Below are 20,494 nucleotides of genomic sequence, written 5' to 3'. Positions count from 1 at the left end.
ATTCAATTTATGTATTTATAATGTCGGGAACTTTTATTTGGGAATATAAAGTCTAAAAAGAGATATAGTAAGAAAGAAACCTTTATTAATTGATGTATTTCTATCTTTTATAAACATAGGAATCAATAATAATTCTTCATTTAAAAAAGAAATCAATGAGCTAGAGGTTTACCTTGGGGATAGAGTGATTGCTTACCATGTACAAAACCCTGGGTTTGGTCCTCAGCATCATAAGCCAATCAACCAGCCCAAACCAACAGAATTAAAACTTTAATTCTTAGCATCTTCAGGGGAAGGAGTGGTTTACAAAATAACCTTTAAAAATATTTTTGTATTTTGCAGTTTGCTCTCTAAGATCATCTGTAATTAACCAATACACATTACAAACTCGCAATGAGCAGACATTCAGTAAAGCCCCAATGTTGTCTTATAATCCTACAAATCAAATATGTACTTAAACTAAGTAGTCACACAAATTTCTTTATTCTTTAAAAATGCATTAATAATTCATGACGCAGAAACTTCTGGAAAACTGTACTTGAATAAAAGTTATCTACAATATTTCAAGGTTTTGTTTCTACAACCACAACCTCCTTAATTGGAGCATGAAAACAGTTTGATTATTTATTTGTTTCTGATTTTCCCTCATGACCAAAGTTGGGCCACAATACATTATCTAGAATACTCCCCAATATACACACATTAAAGATAAATGTAGAAACAAATTAACACTGACACTTAAATTTAATCATATGACTAAATAAATTTATGGAAATGCACATATGCTTATTTTTTTAAAGAAAAATCAGCAAGTACTATTCAGAAGACAATTCACATAATTTTTTATTTTGTAGAAAATATTTATAAGCTAATTTCCTCTTGAAATATATTTCAATAGTAAATGTGTTGCTGATGCTCATAGAGCATTCAAATCTATATTTTCTGAAAATGAAGCATAATGCTTTTTCCAATTTCATAGTTTCCATTATTCTGCATTAAACATTTAAAAATATATAAGCCTACTTTTAAAATAAAATTAAGTATTTATATATAAAATCACTTTATATTAAACTCTGTCAGGAGATTCTTCCTCCAAATATTATTTTTTTTAAAAAGAGACTGAATCTTTTATCCTTAGGTCTTATTTATACTTAGCTTAGATTAGACCATAAAGTAATTTATACTAAAAAATGTAATGCAATTTTAACAGATAATAACAGAATGACAGAACTTGACTTTGAAACAGATAATGTAGAACATGTGATGAAACTTTTCTCCATTCACACCCCATTTTACAGATGAGGAAAGTGAATCCAGTGAAGGCTATGTTTTATTCAGTCTTACTTTACATCATATAAAAATTGACAAGAGTAATTCTCTTGTTTTTCATCTTGTCAAACACACATACACACACACACACACAAATCCTATTCTAACATTTAGAAAGTTTTGTATTTCAGTATATCAATGACAGCTGTATGTCAATAAAGCCTGAACTGAAGGATTTTATTATCAAACCATGTTAGATAAATGTGTATAAATTGTTCTTACAATGAAACTCTCAGTTCATATGTCAATCTTGGAGTTATCTTGGAGATTATGATGAATTCCTAATAGATAACTATGAGTTTTCAGAAGTCAGTCATGTTTAGTTTCTCTAATGTTCTAAAAGGTACAATAATCAATATTTTTACCATATATTGATGTTTCATTAAGATATGTTCATATCCAAAAAATTATTTTACTTCATTTTATAAAGCTCTATTTGTAAAGGCCTACAATCAGTGGAATTTAAATAAACTACAGATTATCCAGTAAGAGATTTGATATGTAGCAGCAAACATATGTCTTTAGTTTAAGTTTCACTAATGCAGATGGAAGAGTAAAAAAAAAAAATTAGTACATGGAGTAAGGAAGTACATGACAGCAACAAAGTCTGTATCAATGAGAAGTCAAAATGCTATGTGTAGCTTTTGGTCCACAGAGTTAGTATTTTAGAAATCGAGCCCAGAACAGAGTAGTGCACAAGACATCATATGCTGAGCTGTGCTCAAGACTCCTTCAGTAAGCAACAGAAATATCCCTGAGAAGTAGTACAGCAAAGCATGAAACCTCGGCCTTTATGGCTGCCTTACTCACATGTAAGTAAAAAAATCTAACTCTTGCCCAATAGTTAATTTTACTAAAAAAAAAAAAAAAAAATCAAACATACTAGTATTTTATTTATGAATGCAAAAAATTAAACAAATGGGTTAAAGCTATCTGCTAATTTCAATTTTAATATGAATGAAAATAAAAATATGAACAATTTCTATTAAATCTACATGAGTATGTGTGCTAACATTAAGAGTTCCTCTAAAAGAATGAGTTTTAAATTTTACTGAAAAGATTTTAATATGAGTAATATTTATTTAATTGATGCTACATTATAAAGAATATTTTTACTAGTTTCTGACTAAGATCTCTAACCAGATTTAAGTGTTTAACTACGATGTCTATGCTGTCCATTAAAACACATCTTTTCCACAATGGTACACCTACAAATACTACCCAGTACATACCCTTAAAAAGAAATATCTATGAAAGCGTCTAAAGAATAAAAATGACAAGCTAGCATTTCACATTTTGGAAACTTGCATCTGTTTTATGGATTAGTCTCTGAGTTTGGGCCAATAAAGTTTCACCATCAAGACTCACAATAATATAAGATGCTTTGACCTGACAGAGTCCTCAGTAAGAAAATGAGGGGGTAAGCAGGAGAGTATGTGCTGAAGTATGGAAGAATCTCTCACGATGAAAGGGCACATTCTTTGTGAAATCACTCCTCAAAGAATATAAACACTGGCAAGACACTTGGAATTGTGGGTGTTTGGTGCTCTGGATCATATGAAAAAGAAAAAAGGAAATTCAATTTGGGTCCAAAATTGAACTCTATAATATCCATATTTTCTTTTCCCACTGCTCACTAGTACTTGATGAAAAATAATGAACCTATGAAAAAATGACAATTTATGATTATAACCCCTCATCTATTGATTTATTTTAAAAAGTGTTTATCATTTTCAACTATATTGTATCAGATAATAGAACACATTTGGAGTAAAACAAGGACAAAAAAAGCTAAGAATGGTATTTAAATATTCTTGTAGCATAACTCAAACAATAGAGTGCACTTCATTTTAATATCAACTGGAATATGACTTCATTAAAAATATTGTCTACATAATTTAAAAAATCAACTAAGACAAATATTACTTCAGCTATAATGTTATAAAACATTTTTAAATATCTAAGATATAGTAATGTTTACTCATGCAAACAAATTTAAAATGGTCATAAATTAAAATTTGTTGTAAGATGCCAATGAAACATTGAAGTCTTCCTCTATAATGCATATAAAACATATTAGTTTGAAAAAAGCATCAAAAGTTACTTATTAAAATGTATCCTTTTAAAAAATGACTTTAAGAGATTATAATTAATTCAAAATATTCTATTAATTATTCAACACTTAACTGATCATATAAAACAAAGTATTATCAGGAAAAATTAATATACCAATGATAACATTAATAAAACCAGCAGTTTCTTTTTAAGTAGAGAACAATGTTCATTTGTTAGTAAGCAATACAAATCACTCGTATTTGGCTGTGTGAGACATGAGTCTTTTGAAACCAAGGAGTTTGAGGAAGTGGTGTTGCAATCCTGTCCTTTTTATGAAAACCGTAGCAAAGAAAAGGTCAAATAAATAATACATAAGATATCATCCTACTAAAAAAAAAAAGCATATAGTCTTAACCTAATGTTTGCCAAACAAGCTAAACATGTAACAGTTACCTATAAATCATATTATATTCTGATTAAAAGTTATTTTTCAAGTAGCATGAGGTAATCTAAAGCTCATTAACAAACATTTGCCATTTCAGCAACAACTTACCAAAGAATTTGTGTATAATTGAATTCAAACAACTTATATATTGGTTTTTAAACATGTAGGATGATGAAAGTTTACCTTATTAAATTTTACTAAATTAATTAAAATTATCAAATAATTATGTGTACATAAATCAAAATGTGTATAGTTTTTATGTTTATGTAGCCATGCTAAAAACAGCAACATAGACCTTCTGTGCACACATATTAAAGTTAACACAGTAGATAGTTTGAGAGAAAAACTACCTAGATACGTATCATTTCTTACCCATACATGGCAGAGAAAAATCATTTAATTTTTAATAAGTAATAAGCAGCAGCCAAAATATGTTTTATGCATTATTAAAGCCCCATTGAGGCCATTAAAGTCCCCAGCAAAGTGATGCTGGAAAGCACCTTCACCCTGCCCACCACATTCCCTCCTGACCTCACTCGGCTGAGGCAGATAGAGGGTGAACAGCAATACTCCCAAGTAAGCCTTTATTAACTATGAGAAATAAATTATATTAAGTGTTACTTTTTGAACTCAGAAATGAGGGAAGGGGTTGTTAAGATATCAAATTTACTAGGAAAATAATAATGTGAGGAATAAGGTGCTGTCACAAGAGAGACTTGCCAGATACTGCATTTAGGCAAGTAGTTAAACACACCTTTAGAATCAATTTTGTGACACAGAGATTAGTCTATGATACTAAGTCACCTGAGGAGATTAAAAAATAAAAAAATAAAAAATAAATAAGGGTGGGGAAAATGTTTTCTTGAATAACAATGCCATTTCTTGAGCAGTGTTTGCAAGCAGCAAGAGACCACCGCAATTCAATTGTTCAGGACTTGTAAAAAACTGCTCTTCTATTTCCAGACTGCAGTCTCTAATAAGCATGCTTCCACTTCCTCAGCTTCTCATGTCTACCCGTGTCTGTGATTTTACTAAACGCAATTCTAAAACTTGAAAATTACCTAGAAGTTTGTGAGAACGCACAGAAAGGTCGTCAGAACCAGACACATATTAAATATTAATTATAATGATGACTGTCATCCTCTACAGTGATTATGCCATTATATAGGAATGCTAATTAAGGCATAAAATGACTTGTTAATTGAGAACGTGTTCTGAGCAAACACATTTGTACTTGTGTATTTAACAGAAAATCCAGCCTGCAGACTGGGCCATAATAGACTGCAGTTCTATTTTCTAAAATGCTGACATTTGAGCAAATGTTCCCATGGAATGTTTGCCTGATTCGTGGACTGACATTTCCTCTTTGTAACTTGCTTAACTAAAAAGGAGCCATGCAGGCCAAACTCCACAGTACTCATAGGCAGCAGGCCATTGCTCGCCGCTGAGACCTTCTTAAAGTTTCTCTTTTACTTCCCTCTTCCCTTACACCACTCTGTCCTCACTGTCTTTTTATTTTGACATGCACAATATCATAGCTCTTCCAGTCATCTTACAATAGAAGACATACCTGAAAGGATTAAGATTTCCCACTTGGGATCTGTCCAGAAATTCAGTATATTATAGTTCCCCCACAGCTTCCTCCATCCTGCTATACTTCCTTGTTATCAATGGTAGCTTTCTTTCTTATTTTAGATTTACTTACAGAAAGAACCCGGAGAGCTAAGCTGATGGAAATCAGTTTGTATTGTCACTCATCTTTCATTCTAAAGACAAGGCTGACCTCCTTTGTCTGTGACACTTTGCTGCCATCTATGTGTATACAAAAGCATAACAATCATCCATGTTACAGGAACTTTTCTTGGGTCCCCAAAGGAATTCTGTTTCTCATTCAGATTAAGAAGAGTCAAATAATCTGCCTTCCTACCCACGTGAAAAAGCTTGCTGGAAATTCCCATGACTTCCTCTGTGAAGCAAATTCATCAAAACTGACTTATAAAAGCACACCATTTAACCTAATATTTTTATCATAGCCCATAGTATTTCTCCCATTACAGACACTGATAAGTTTTCATCAATGCAGTAATGTTTAAAGAGTTAACAATTGAAAAGAATAAAAGTAAAAGATTGAGATATTGAAGACACTTAAGTAAATCATTTCAATAAAATAAGTTAATTTTACAAAAATTGCCATTTAATTATCTTGCCAAGTGACAAACACTTTATAATATTTAATATAAAATAAAAAGAAAAGTAGCATTATCTCTTGTGATTTAAAAACAAATACTGTGGTGTAATAATCATTTTCCTGCTGATCAACACTGAAATGTTTCTCTCCAGAGAAGACAGAGGTTCTACACCAGAATCTCTCAGCCTGGCTGTGAATGATCTTACCAAATGCACAACAGACTCTCACTCCAGAGTGAGCTAACAGGAGTTGGAACATAAACAAAAATATCCTCTCCACCAACCCAACCACAGGAAAGAAAGGTAACTGAGAGTCAGGACAAGGGATGGTCCTGAAGAGTGTCCTTTAGGATCTGGAGGTCTGGTTTGTTGATATTACTAAAAGAGAATAGCAGCAGGGAGAGGGGTACTGGCCCGGAGTCACTAAATTATGAAAAGCCCTAACTGTGCTACTTCCAACTCTCCAACCCCATCTCTGTAAAATTGCATCTTCCGCATCAATACTATAACCATGCGAAAGCTAGCTCATCTTTGAAGTGCACCATTTTCTAAAGAGTTCTCAAGTTCTAATGATGAACTTAACAGCTACAACAGACCAAGCAAGACTTCGTAGTCTTATAAACAAAGCAATTCTAACTAATTTTATATTTTAAAATAAACATGCCAAAGACACACAAGTTGTTATTATTTAAAAATAATTGTCTATTAATCTTTGATATTAATGTTTTTAAAAGTACACACCCTGTAATATATTAAATATTTTCTTGTTGCTAGTACTGATAAAGTATCAATTAATGAGTTACATAGAAACTAAAAAACAAGTACTTATGCATTAAGTTTATTTGAGTTAGAAAAGGTTTCATTTTATCTTTTTATCCCAATTTTAAAGACTCAACTTTAACAAAATAAATTTTATAAACACTACACGTACTAAAGTGATAAAATAAGAATCGTGCTTAAAATCAAGTTTTATTAGGTCTTTTAAAAGAGAACTTAATTCTTCAACTATGTTCACCAATCTGAGAGGAAGGAAAACACATCTGCCTTCAAATATTAAATAGTATTATTATTTGTATATTCATCTAAATAGGAATCCTAAAATCTGTTTTCATTCAACATAAAAGTAAAAGACAAATTTATTTCACTTACAATACATTTACTAGTGACTTAAAATATCCTGTTAGTATTTATGAATTTACTTAGACATGGACATTAAGATAAACATGAACATTTAGCTGTTTTAATTAATTTTAGTGTAATATGAATAAACTGCATTGAAATACCACTTTATATTTTATTTAGTAAAAAACTACTACCGTAAATATAAGGTTGGAAAGGCTAACAAATACACCTTTGTGTGGTCTATTAATTATATACAAAATTCCAAACATTATTAGCTGTTATCAAAATTACAATACCACCTAGATCTAATAAAACAGAACAATCTGTTTGAACAGGGAAAGGAGAACTTTCATAGAGTGTTCTCTCCCATAAAAATTCTTAATGGACTATAAAGGACTTTTTAAGTGGTTTTAGATTTGAATTCAATTGCTTAAATCTATAACAGGCTTCCAAGAAAAATGTGAGCCAGATGACACACAGAGACCCCCACCAACAGTGAACACACCTACCTATCCTCATGAATACAGGATTTTAAAAGGATAAATTTCATCCTAGGGATCATGAAACTGACTAGCCACATTCATATTATTAAAGTGTATTTAGTGTAAACACAAATGTTAAATTATAAAATGAAAAAGTGTACTTATCACAAGCTTTCCTTATAATAAAGTGATTACCAAGTATTTTTAAATATCACAGGGACTGTGCCTATGCAGAAGAAGAGGAGGCAACAACTATTCAGAAAGAAATGGGGGCTGCAGAACAAAAACAAACAAAAGGCAACTGTCCTTGGTCATATCAGAGGTTTACCACCTACCACAGACATGTTGTTCATGTTATCTACTTACTTCCTCTGTAAAGGAGTCACATTTTTGAGAAACAGACACTCAAGCATCACACATGCATAGCAGTCTAGATGAAAAACAGCATAAACACTTAATGTTCTCAAGACTGTACTGATGGCTCTCTATCAAATGATAGCTTTGTGCTCCTTAGGCTTCTGAGTTATTCCAAAATGCACAATGTGCTAACAAACTGGAGGATTAATTTTGCTGCTCTGAGCACATTCAAGAACTGTATATAACAATTTCCTCAAACAATACATATCTATTAATTCAGGAAATATTAAGCAAATAAGTTATCTTCAGAGTCTTAACAGCTGTAATTTATACATATTAATAAGTAAACAAAATGTGACCATTTCAGATTAGTTAATTCTGTATGTTCCTACTTTCCCTATATGCTAATTTATTTTAGTATTGTTGGTGTGCTCATGTAGCACCCTACATTGTATTCAAAGAGCTTCCTAGTTATAAAAATACCACTCATATGGGATTAATTATAAACAGTTTCCCTCCAGCAAGGAAAAATGTCTTAACTCAACCTATTACACTGAAACTTCATTTTTCATAGTAAATGATAGGAAGGACAACAGAAGTAAGACTTCTGTCATAGTTCAATGGCACCCATGTCCTACCCCCATCTTTGGTCGTCTCAGCTTAGTAGCACAAGAAGACAGACTGGAATCAGCCTAGGTTCAAGGCTAGACAGAGTTTAGCTGCCCATCCATGGGCAATTTCAGGGAGGCACTTGTGAAACAAGGGCATGACCTGGGTTATTGCCAAGAGCCATGCCACCTCAGAATTCTATGGCCCATGTAATAAAAAACAAAGAGCCCTATACATCATTTCCCCTTTTAGAATATGCTATTCAAGCTTATGTTTCAGCACAGGAACTATAGGCATTTGACCAAGGAAAATAGTCTTGCCTATCATTTCATAGCTCAGCTAAGCAAACCACAACCTTCATCCCAGGCAGAAGCAGCACTGACTAGCATGTTGACCATGGAATTTTAGCTCCATCCACTTCTCCAGATAATCTGACTCATGTTAACCTGAACTGTAAACACAGATCACAGGAAGATTGGGGGTAGGGAGGTGGAAGAAAAGGCAACTTGCATTTCCTTTCCTCCTTGCCCAAAGCATTCTTTTCTGACCTACTCACTGAAGATGATGGCGCATACTGCAAACAGGTTGAGCAGGGCTCTTGGCATCAAGATGAGCTTTCAATAAAGTTTGGTATAGTCAAGAAACTGAGGCACATGGTATCTAAGGAGTGTTACAGTCCAGTACAAGAACAAATTTCACACAAGAACAATGACAGAAGAGACTACAATCTAAGGTAAGCAGCTCACTGGAGAAATCAGACTTAAGAAGCTCCACCGGACTGCGGTGGTGCACATGTTTAATCCCAGCACTCTGGAAGCAGAGCCAGGCAGATCTCTGTGAGTTTGAGGCAAGCCTGGTCTACAGAGCGAGATCCAGGACAGGCACCAAAACAATGCAGAGAAATCCTGTCTCGAAAAACGAAACAAACAAAACAAAAATGCCACAGTCAGTTCATGATATGACCAGGACTTGAAATAATGGAAAACCTCGAAGGCCAGTCTTGGGAGAAATATGGCAGGCCATTGCATGTGAAGTTCCAGAATGTGTCCAGGGAACTCTAGTGTAAACCCTGGCTTAAGATCCCTTTCCTATACCACAGTTATCATGAGAATATCCCAAGGCACTATTACATTTAATTCCTATCCCAACTGCCCACCACCACCATGCACCCTGCACTGAGTCTAGTATAAGGTAACCACTAGTGAAGAGACATAGATGACCACATTCATCCACAGTGACATAATGAACTCTACCATGCAACTGTGTGGGCCACGGGGCCAGGCCCTGACTCACATCTAAGGATGTTTCTTCTAACCGCAATAGCAAAGTTCCCTGTCTACTCATTTTCCTGCTCACACCTCCCTGCTAGGCCTCCAGAGTCCAAAATAAATAAATGAATGAGCAACAACACAGAAAAACAGTCCCTTTCTGATGTTGGTTGTGGAGTTTTAATGGTCTACCCCCTGCTCTGCAATAACTGTACAATAAAGGGCCATTTTGCTACAGTTTTGTTTTGTGTTATAATTAGGTCAGCCATATACTAACCATGTAAACCTTCCTTTCCCACCATAAGGAATTCTCTCTGAGCAGCATGCCACTTGCTCCTTCTCCCAAGAGATTCCTGCTTTCTGGGGTAAATACAGCAATTAGTTATCAAGCTGTAAATTGCAACTCAGCACCTCCAGGAAATCGATGACAATTCTTTAGCTTGTTGAATTACGTTGCTTGGGCCCTTTCCCAGGGTCTTCCAGTGTAATTCCCATACCTGTTTTTATTCCTCATTTCATTTGCTGGACTTGGTTTTCTATGTTATCTCTCCCTGATTCTGACATAGGGACTGGTCACTACTACAACTAGCACCTTGGTTCACAAGCAATTCTGCTTCATGACTAGCTTCCTGAGCCTATACAGATCATTCCCTTTGGGCTTCTCCATTTAGCATGTACCAGCTGATCTTCACAAGTATGGAAAGGAAATAGCAGCTCACACCCACCTGGTCTGCTCTAACTTACCCTCTTCAACCAAAGCAATCAGGTCTCTTTACTGTTATAGAAAGAAACCAAACAGTAACTCAGAGAACTAAAAGGGAAAGCAAGAACGATAGAGGATTAGATGAGGAATGCAAACTATGGAATTAGTCATGTTGAAGAAGAGAAAGTTTGAGGGAGATAATAATGATCTCAAGCACTGAAAGGAGATTTGAAAAATCCTTCTAAAAACTAAAATGAGAAGAATATCTACACCACAGACACGGGGGAAGAAATTCGTACAAGAAAAAACACAGCAATGTGGGGGAAGACATTACTTTATGAAGACTACTTTATGTCAGAATTACCAACTGGGAGAGATAATTGTTTTCTTTATTGGTCTTTAAAATAAATTATATAATATGAAGACCCGAGTTCTCATTCTGGATTTGGCAGTAACCAAATGTACAATTTGGGCAGATGACCTCATTTGTAAAACTGAAAGTCATATTAAATTATTTCTCAAGTTCATGACTGCCTTATGACTGAATAATTTTCCAATTCCAGCATGACATTGTGAGGTAAATGCAATTCACACTGGACTAGGTTCACTGTGGAAAGATCTCATCAATACTATGACTATAGGAATGATGCAAGATCATCAAAGAAGCTATGCAAAAAAGTACACAAATTCCAAAAGCATAATTATAAGAAATGCTGAACAGATAAGAAACACTATTATCCACAAGGAATTAAGAAAAACATTCAAAAAAAAGTTCCTAAAACATGTTTTTTCTCTCAAGATGGGCAGGACTATAAATTATATCATTTGTTCCTATTGGGATGATGTCATCATGCTAGGTTTAACTGCTTTTAATAACTGGTTCATTGCAGTCATCTCTCACTTTCTCCCACGTAAGATCCAATCAGCCTTTCAATGAACTACTTCATGAGTCATAATTTTACTGTTTATGATTCAGAAAAATGTCTTCGGTCAGTATTTCCCAGACTGCTATGGGCTCATTCCAAGAAGCAATTTCATCTTCATTGGTTTCCTACAGGAAGCCAGACCAGCTTCCTATTATTTTATTTTCCTTACTTTTAGCATACCATGGCCCACATCAAATTAACTGGAAGTGTGAATGATAGAAGAGTTTATTCTGTACAACATGAGTCCAACACAAACAATGCCCAGTCTAGAAGTCAGGAATTCAAAATTAAATACAAAATGTGCTAATATAAGAACCATCTTTCAAAATATTACAAAATAGTATATTACTTTATTTTAATCTTACTGAAAGCATTACACCAGTCAGAAACAAATTTTTATTTAAAAATGTTTTTGTGAACACAGGAAATACTGTAAAGATATTAACATAGATTAATAGGGAGAATTCATAATATTTTAATCCCTTAATAATAACAAAACAGACCAAAATCTGAAATGTGAAATGTAACTTAGAGTGATCAAAGGACAAAGTAACATATTGCTGAGCTAGGTGAGCTGTTTGTTTATACTAGGCCTTGGCCAACCCCATTCTCAGTGTCTACTACCCATGGCTAAGAATCAACTTGTCTTTAACTCACAGCACTGGGGTATAAAAAGTGTGGGCTGAAGGACATGGACTGTATTCATGCTTCATCTCTAAATATAAGAAGGATTCTGTGAAATACCAATTCTCACAGGCTGTACACTACTTGGAAAAAAGGCTTCTGAGTGAGAAGAACTGGAGTGTCGCGTTCGCCTCGACCAGCAAGGAAGACGCGACACCAGGCTCTTCTCCAAGCAGTTTATTCAGGAACCTTGAACAATCTTCTGACCCCGGGGAAAGCCATCTTCTTACACCCGGGAAAGCCAGCCCACGCCCTTTATAGCCACTGGGCAACCAACCCCTTAGTGCCACGTGGACAATGCCTATAGGGTCAGACATACGCAAGCAAGCCAGATTCCACGCCCAAGCCAAATAAAGAGTTGTTTATCCCAGAGAACACCTGCCATCGGAAGGCGGAAGCCGGACGCCGGCGCCATCTTTGAGGCGCGGCCCTGCATGGCTCTCTACACTGGAGTACACCAGATTCACTCCAGCCTCTCTCCCTTCTGATTGTAGGTGTCATTTGGGGCTATAAAGTCTCACATTGTCATGAACTGGTGATTAGCAGCACTATTTGACAACAGACTCAGAAGCTGATACATTAAAAGAAGAAAGTCTAAGATGAATGCATTTAAGGCAACTATATGAATGAACCAAGACACCTGATATGCTAGAGAAATGTTTCTACATTTTGTGGCCACAAGACTAGGCTTAGGACTAACTGGAAATTTCTAAAAATCAAAGTTCTCATCTTCACCATAGACTTCAGAAATCAAAGACTCTGGGGATGAGGCCTAGCAAATTTTGAGGGGACTCCAATATAAGCTTTACTAACTTATTCTCTCTTCCTTCCACCAGGAAATTCCTTGAAAATAATCCACTCACTTTACAGTTCCCTTTTAACTCCTCAACTACTAAAACCCCTGCAATAATCTGTTCAGTCCTACTACCACTACTTCAGATGCTCTTTTTCAAAGTCCTTAGTCAGATATGGGGTATGGCTCAGTAATAGAACACTCATCTACCATGCATGAGGACCTAACTAACAGCAACATTACAAGTAGATCTTCAACATTATGGCAAAGGCCATTGATCTCTTCCTTGTCCTCTATCCCCTTCTTCCTAGGAAGGTCTACATTTTTAACATAATTCTTCCTACTGCCTCTTGTCTCCTTGGTTCCTGCTATCCTACTTTGCCTTCCCATTCCCTCTACAGGGCAAGTTCCTTAGAGTCTTCTATCTCCTTTCCACCAGCCACCAGCCACTATCTTAAGAACTCTGAGAGCTGAATTTACAACCCAACAGACTATCAAGTCCCACAGTGTGTTTCCTCCCAGTGTTCTTCAAGTGCTGGCAGTAAAATCTCTCACAGCTGTTGCATCGACTATCTGGTCTCTGAGCACTAGTGCTTTGCCTCCTCTCTAGAGAACATAGAAGAGTCCACCCATCCCGCTAGGTGATCTGTTCCAGCCTTATCTCCTTTATGATGTCACCAGACTCATGTAATACCTAAATCTTTGCAACCTGTAGATTCTAGCCTCTAACATTCAAGTCTAAAGAAGTGTTCTTCTTTGTTCAACACACACAAAAGCTGCCTGGCATAGCCCAGCTCCCGGGCCACTCTACTTTAACACTTCTTTTCAGTACTCATGGCCAAAATTTCCGCCCTTCTGACTGTTGGTTTTCTGTCATTACCTCCATTACAACTCTCCACTTCCTACTTCATCTGTAAATACTATCCATATACCTTCAGACCAGAGCTAGTGCTCTCCCTTCCCTCCTTGATGCCATCCAGTCCCTCAGACGGAGTTCTCTCTCACCTGGCACGACAGACTCAAAGCCACTGTGCAAGCTTCTGATACTTGCACCAATCACCCCTACTAAGCTGAATCCCTCAACAGCACAGGTGGATTTCATACATCTCTCTGTTCTCTACTATACCACACTTTGTATGAAGTATATGTACAACAAATATCTGTTGAAAGATTAAATTATTTTAAAAACCAAAATTCTTAGGCCTGAAATGACTCAGTGTGTAAAGCCACTGGCTGCCCAGCCTGATGACCCGAGTTTGACCCTCAGAACCCACATGGTAGAATGAGAGATCCAACTACTGAAAACTGTCTTCTGTCTTCCACACATGCACTGCAGCATATATAAGTCCACACAACACACATATACATGCCTCACACATAAGTAAATACATAATTTTTTAAAATTCTAATTAAGTACCATTCCTGGCAATTAACTGACCCTTTAAAAAAATAGCTAAAATACCATAAAACCAGATAAATTTACTTTGTACTAATTTAGAACAAATCAAATCAGTTGTCTCTGCTTACAATTTTTTATACTACAATCACTCCAGAATGATACTCAGACACTATTGTACTCACTAATACTTAAGAAAATATAACAAATTGGAGAAATTTTTAAATATTTTGGAGGAAGGAAAAAGACAATTAAATTTGATACAAAGATAGTAGGGGGAAGGTGACTGTAAATAAGCATAAGAGTTTCTCCATCTTATCATGCTAGTATATGGCTTCTAGAGGTTATAAACCATCTACAATCAAAAAAGAAAAAACCTGAAACTTAGGGAAATTGAAAAATGAAATGGTGATCCCCAAACACCCCATTTTTGTCGGGAATATACTTTTGTGGTGATCAGAATATCAAAAGAAGTATGGAAGATAAGCTAACTGCTTCAATTAGGGGGAAAGAGTCCTTTATTCCTGAAATGATAGAACTAATACTCCTCTGGAGAAAATAGGATAATCCCTCAAACACAGAATCTTAAGACAGGCCTTCACCATGGAGAAACAAACACTGAAAATCCCTAGGAAAACAGCAGCTCCAGCTGCAGAATATAAAGACCCTCCTGCTTCCAAAGGCCAGATTTTAAGCCCACATAAAACACAGAATGACTGATAGATGAAGAAACCAAGAGGGCAAAGAATGTAGGTCTGGCATGTGTTTAGCATGTATGAGATCCTGTGTTCCATCCTCAACACCCAAAGAAAAAAAACAGGAAAAAAGAGAAAGATAGGGTTTTGTTTGTTTTTCTAAACAGTATAGGCAGATAAGAAAGTCTTTGTAAATCTTCAGGTGTATATCCAGAAGACTGGAGTTACAGATGTTTGTAAGCCACCATGTGGGGGCTGGGTATCAAACCCAAGTATACTGCAAAAGCAGTCAATGCTCTTAATTTTTGAGTCCAAGGATTCTGCAACCCAAGGATTAACCCTCAATTTTTAAAATTTGCTGTTTTAGAACTAGGCTTATTCCACTGTTCATTAAATCAGGTCCTAATTCCTGCCTTAAGCAGCACAGGTGTAGAAAGCAGGCATATTGCCCCCATTCTGAACAAAACTGAAAAATGTAGAGAAACATGAAAACACCTTAAATACTCCAATAAAATTGTTGTATTTGCTTTGTAAACAGAGAAAAAACATGGATAGATATTTATGGATTTTCTTAAAATTTAGAGACATTTGTTTTTTATTTCTAAGCTCTACTAACCACTTGATTGAATAGGTACCTAAATAGAATGAATCAAGCCTGGTTTCAAATTTCATTCACCCAAAGAAGCATCAGGGTACAGTCACAAAAAACCTGAGTCAAGCAGAAGCTGGAAGGTTGGGAAGAGCTTCTCAAGTTTACTATGACTTGTTCCATACAGACAACTAAAGAAAAATGAGCAGTGCACCCAATAGTATGAATACACTGAAGAAACCAACATTAAGAGTGTCACAATAAGAGGGAATGGCAAAAAAGAAAAGGCTTACTCTTTTCACAATTCACAACAAAAAAAAAATTAAGCTAACTTTAACATATGATTGCAACCCAAATAATATCATTTTTAGGACTATATTACAACACAAAACTATCCATTAACCCAGGCATATAGCCACTACCAGAAATTAACATTAAAATAAAGATTTTAATAAGCTACTCCTTCTAACATTTTAACAAATACTTCTCTCACAGAATGATATGAAATGTCTGAACAGGGGCTCCTGAATATAGGGAACAACCTAAAATGGATGCAAATTGCTACTTCAGTGTTACTTGAAAGATTTCATTGTACTGTTGAGTAACAGAAATCTCAGCTTAAAAATTATAAGTATTTTTATTAGGATGAATTCCCAAACTAATACTGAAGACTAAACTTGATAAAGACTGGTAGTTGTTATTGTATTGAGAAACAATATATGTGAGTGCATAGAGAATACTACAAAGACACAGCCGAAGAAGCTATGGCAATGAGATGAGCTTACCTTGACATGGCTCTGGGCACCAAGATTGTAGATCTCTGTAGGTTTGACTTCATTGATGATTTTCACCAGGCAGGTGCTGTCAGTGAGGTCACCATAGTGCAACTTCATGTCTTTAGGATTTAGAAAAAGATCTTTAGATATGAGATAACATGAAAAACATTTCAATATCAAAGCTGAAATACACATTATTCATGTATGAAAATAAAGGTCAAACTGGAAATGTTCCCAGGTATGACATCCCATCCCTACAATCCCAGTACTTAGACCACAAGACAGAAGGATCTTGAGTTTGAGGTTAGCCTACTTAGCAAGATCCTGCTGTGTGTACCAATCCCCTTCCACCAACACAAAACAGAAACATTGTATTTGATGGCTCTTGAGTGTCAGAGTATAACTTTTATCTTTAAGAAACACACAATGCATAAAGATAGGTCTGTGTGGATTTATAATAGTAAATTCATATGTACTTGTTTAAAAAAAAATGGTAATATCCTGCACATGTTAGACAATTATCATAGGACTGTAAGAATTTAAAACAAGTATTATATAAAAGTGAAATATGGACAAATATGACCCTAGAATGATATATATACTCTCTAAAGAAATTTACAACACACTGATAAAAGAGAATATACCTCTTTTTGAGTAATTTTGTTTAGATATTTGCTGTGGAAAGGAATATTATTTTAAGATGTGTTACATTTGTTTATGCTGTGGAACATTTGTTTAATGATGCAAAGTGTGTTGCATTCCTTTATGTTGCATTTGTGTAACTCTGTGAAGCTGTGTTACTTTCTCTGTCTAAAACACCTGATTGGTCGAATAAAGAGATGAACAGCCAACAGCTAGGCAGAGAAAAAGGATAAGCAGGGCTGGCAGGCAGAAAGAATAAATGAAAGGAGAAACCTGGGAGAAGGAGAAACAAGAAAAGAAGGAGAGGAGGACATCAGGGGCCAGCCACCAGCTACAAAGAAAGCCACAGAGTAAGAAGTAAAGAAAGGTATACAGAATAGAGAAAGATAAAAGCCCAGAGGCAAAAGGTAGACAGGATAACTTAAGAAAAGCTGGCCAAGCTAAGGCTGGGCATTCATAAGTAATAATAAGCCTCCATGCGATTTATTTGGGAGTTGGGTGGCAGGCTCCCCAAAGAGTAAAGAATAAAAAGAGTAAAAAACAAACAAACAAAAAAACCAAAAAAAAACCAAACCACAGATACTATCTTGTGATTTTTAAGTACCTTACAGAGTAAGTCCTTAAGCTGGCTATGATATATCTACGGTAGTAACATAACTACTTAACGGACAATCAATCTATTCAAATCCATACATTGAAGCTGATTCTTATACTGATTTCATTATTCTAAAAATGTGAGCAGTTTTCTAGCTTAGTCTACATCTAGATACAATGGTGGTATCATTGTGCACAAAAAAAATATACATATATTGAGTACTTCTCATCTGAAATTTCAAAATGTGATGTGATTCCAAATTCTAAAATTTTTGAAATACTGACAATGTAATGCCACAAATGAAAACATCCATACCTTGAAGACTGTTTGTGCACAAAATAATTTAAAATATTGTATAAATTATGTATACAATACATATGAAACATTATAAATTCTATGTAAATACTTGGGTCCTATTTATAAGTCATCTTATTATAAATATGAAAAAAGAATCCAAATCTAAAATTCTCAGGTTCCTAGCATTTTGTATTAGAGCTATTCAACATATAGTAACTTCCAGGAAGATACACAAGTAGCTTAAACATTAGGTGGAAAGTCTTTTCCATGAACAACTGGATCATCTTTCTGATGATACCAATACCTAAAAGTAACCCAACCTTTGACTCTTCTCACACATAAAACCAAAATCATTTTGGTGTTACAATCCCACTGTAGCATCCTTGATGACCAGAAACACTAAGTAACACAGAGACTTGAAAGCCCTTGCCCTAGGCTGATCTCTGCCCTTATCGTGGCATGTGACCTTGATAAAGTCACAATCTCTCTGTGTCTCCATGTACAAAATAGTCTCTTTAACCACCTGAGTGAGGAGCTAAAATAAGAAAATACTGTGATGTGCTGTCTAAAGGATGCTGCTCTTCACAGACAAATTAAGAGCAACAAAAGTAAAAAAGCCAGTAAATCCTGATATTGATCTTTAAAGCATTTTAAATATAATTTGAATCACCATCAAGATTTGAAAGCATATTTAAGAATTATTTTAAAAATTCAATGTGTATTAATTACATGGGTAGGGAGGATCTGGGAGGATTTGGAAGAAGGAAAGAATATGGTCAAAATAGATTGAACAATTTTTTAAATAATATCTTTAAAATTTAATAAGAAACTATAAAACTTTTAGAAGAAAACATATGATTAAATCTTCAAAAAAGTCAATATACAAAGGTCAGTTAACTTGAATAAATTAAACAAAATATAAAAAACAAGAGTGCTCCTTTAACACAGAACTGCTGTTACTTGAAGAAGCAGGGGCCTCTGACCTGAAGAAGGCTGATCAAAGTTATGTCTTGCCTATTTCTCTTACAGCCATCTACTGAATATCACTCTCGTATAATCAAACCAAGAAAGCACTAAGCCTAGGGCAGCCACGAGGAAGGATTCCCTAGATTGCAGGTCAGGTGTTATTCACTGCAGTAACTCCTGGGTGAATAATTGTGACTAGATGAGCTATGAATAATATTTCAAAATATCTTTTCTAAAAATAGGAAGCAACAGAAAAAAAATTAGAGAAAGAAAATTACTTACTTCCTTCAATATGAGCCTGTGGATTCTTATATAAATGTTCAATTCGACCTGTATTAAACGAACTGGATCGCCGTACAATTCCATGGACCTGAGTTTTAAGTATAGAAAGACAAACATAAATTATAAATATAAAATGAGGATTAATAAGCAACCCAGAAGTTCATTTGCTAATGTATGGTTCTAAAAAAAGTATAAATAGTACTTGTAGATGGAATTTTTAAATTATGAGAAATAGTTCCAATGTTTACTTTCTGCCTAACTACTGCCTGTGTGCTACCAGCACACTGCTTCTGACCGTATCCAGGGTTTGTACTGTCAATCTCAATGTAAGTTATTAGATAATTACAAGGCTTCATACATAGTTGCAGATACTCATTTGTCTTCTAAACATGCACAGTCATACTGATGACAAAAATATCTCTGATTTGAAAGTGAAGTCAAACTTAAGGCTGCAGCTGTGAAACTGACTTGACCTATTTAACACAGAGCATAAGGTTTCCACAGTTACCCTGAGTTCCCAGTGCTACTTCACGCTGTTATAGCAACTTCTGGAGGCACAGACACAATCAGAGAGCAGTTGCTATTGTGAGGCTGTGTAGAAAAGTTGGAAAGTCAAACTATAAAGATTAAGGAAAAGATTATATATTACTAAACTTAAAACATAAAAGACTCAAAGATTAAAAAATTAGGACTTAAAAAAAATCTTGATATGGCCATGGTCAGTATAAAAGGATAAAGTCACTAAACAGCAGAGCAAACCTGTATGATACTACAGAAAAGACCACTGTGTCTGACACATGACAGAAATTGCTCCACACTTGGTCCCACTTCCTCCTTGTGTCAAGATTTCTCCCTCTGTGCTGCCAATGCCAACACCAGCTTATGTCACCAACTGCCGGAGTTCCACTTGCACTGGTGGCAGTTTTAATCTTTGACTTATTTTAGAAGTGTTCTTTCTAATGTTGGGTAGATTCATTTACAGCTGAATACACTTCTATATTTTAACTCAATCGTTTTCTGTCTATTTCAAACCAAAATTAATCCCTGGCATGACTCAAACATTCCAAGTGCAAAGGGGAATTATAAACACATAAGGCTTTCTTTCAAACAGAAAGAAATGTCATTGCCATTTTATATGGCATGCACAAGAAACTGACTTCTGCTAAGGATATGGCATGCCCACAATTAATAATTATGTTAGGTAACTGCTTTTGCCAAGAAAAAATCACTCATCAATACCATTTTCCAAAAGAACAAAACCCAAGAAAAGTTAGTAAATAAGAAAATACCTTAGAA

General features: G+C 35.0%; 1 protein-coding gene across 1 annotated transcript in view; it reads right to left on the bottom strand.

Moving 5' to 3' along the window:
- The window catches only part of Gmds (GDP-mannose 4,6-dehydratase), a 580,335-nt gene that overhangs the window by 436,562 nt on the left and 123,279 nt on the right, over positions 1-20,494 (bottom strand). Inside the window, exons 3-4 of the mRNA XM_052727412.1 lie at positions 19,199-19,286; positions 16,426-16,535 (exon numbers count right to left, since the gene is read on the bottom strand). Coding sequence (XP_052583372.1) covers positions 16,426-16,535; positions 19,199-19,286 — 198 coding nt within the window. The remainder of the gene's footprint in view (positions 1-16,425; positions 16,536-19,198; positions 19,287-20,494) is intronic.

This window comes from Peromyscus californicus, unplaced genomic scaffold, assembly GCF_007827085.1.
Source record: "Peromyscus californicus insignis strain IS unplaced genomic scaffold, ASM782708v3 Scaffold_8__1_contigs__length_139910024, whole genome shotgun sequence".
Taxonomy (NCBI): domain Eukaryota; kingdom Metazoa; phylum Chordata; class Mammalia; order Rodentia; family Cricetidae; genus Peromyscus; species Peromyscus californicus.
Note: the sequence above shows the minus strand (reverse complement) of the source record. Positions and strands in the feature narration are given on the sequence as shown.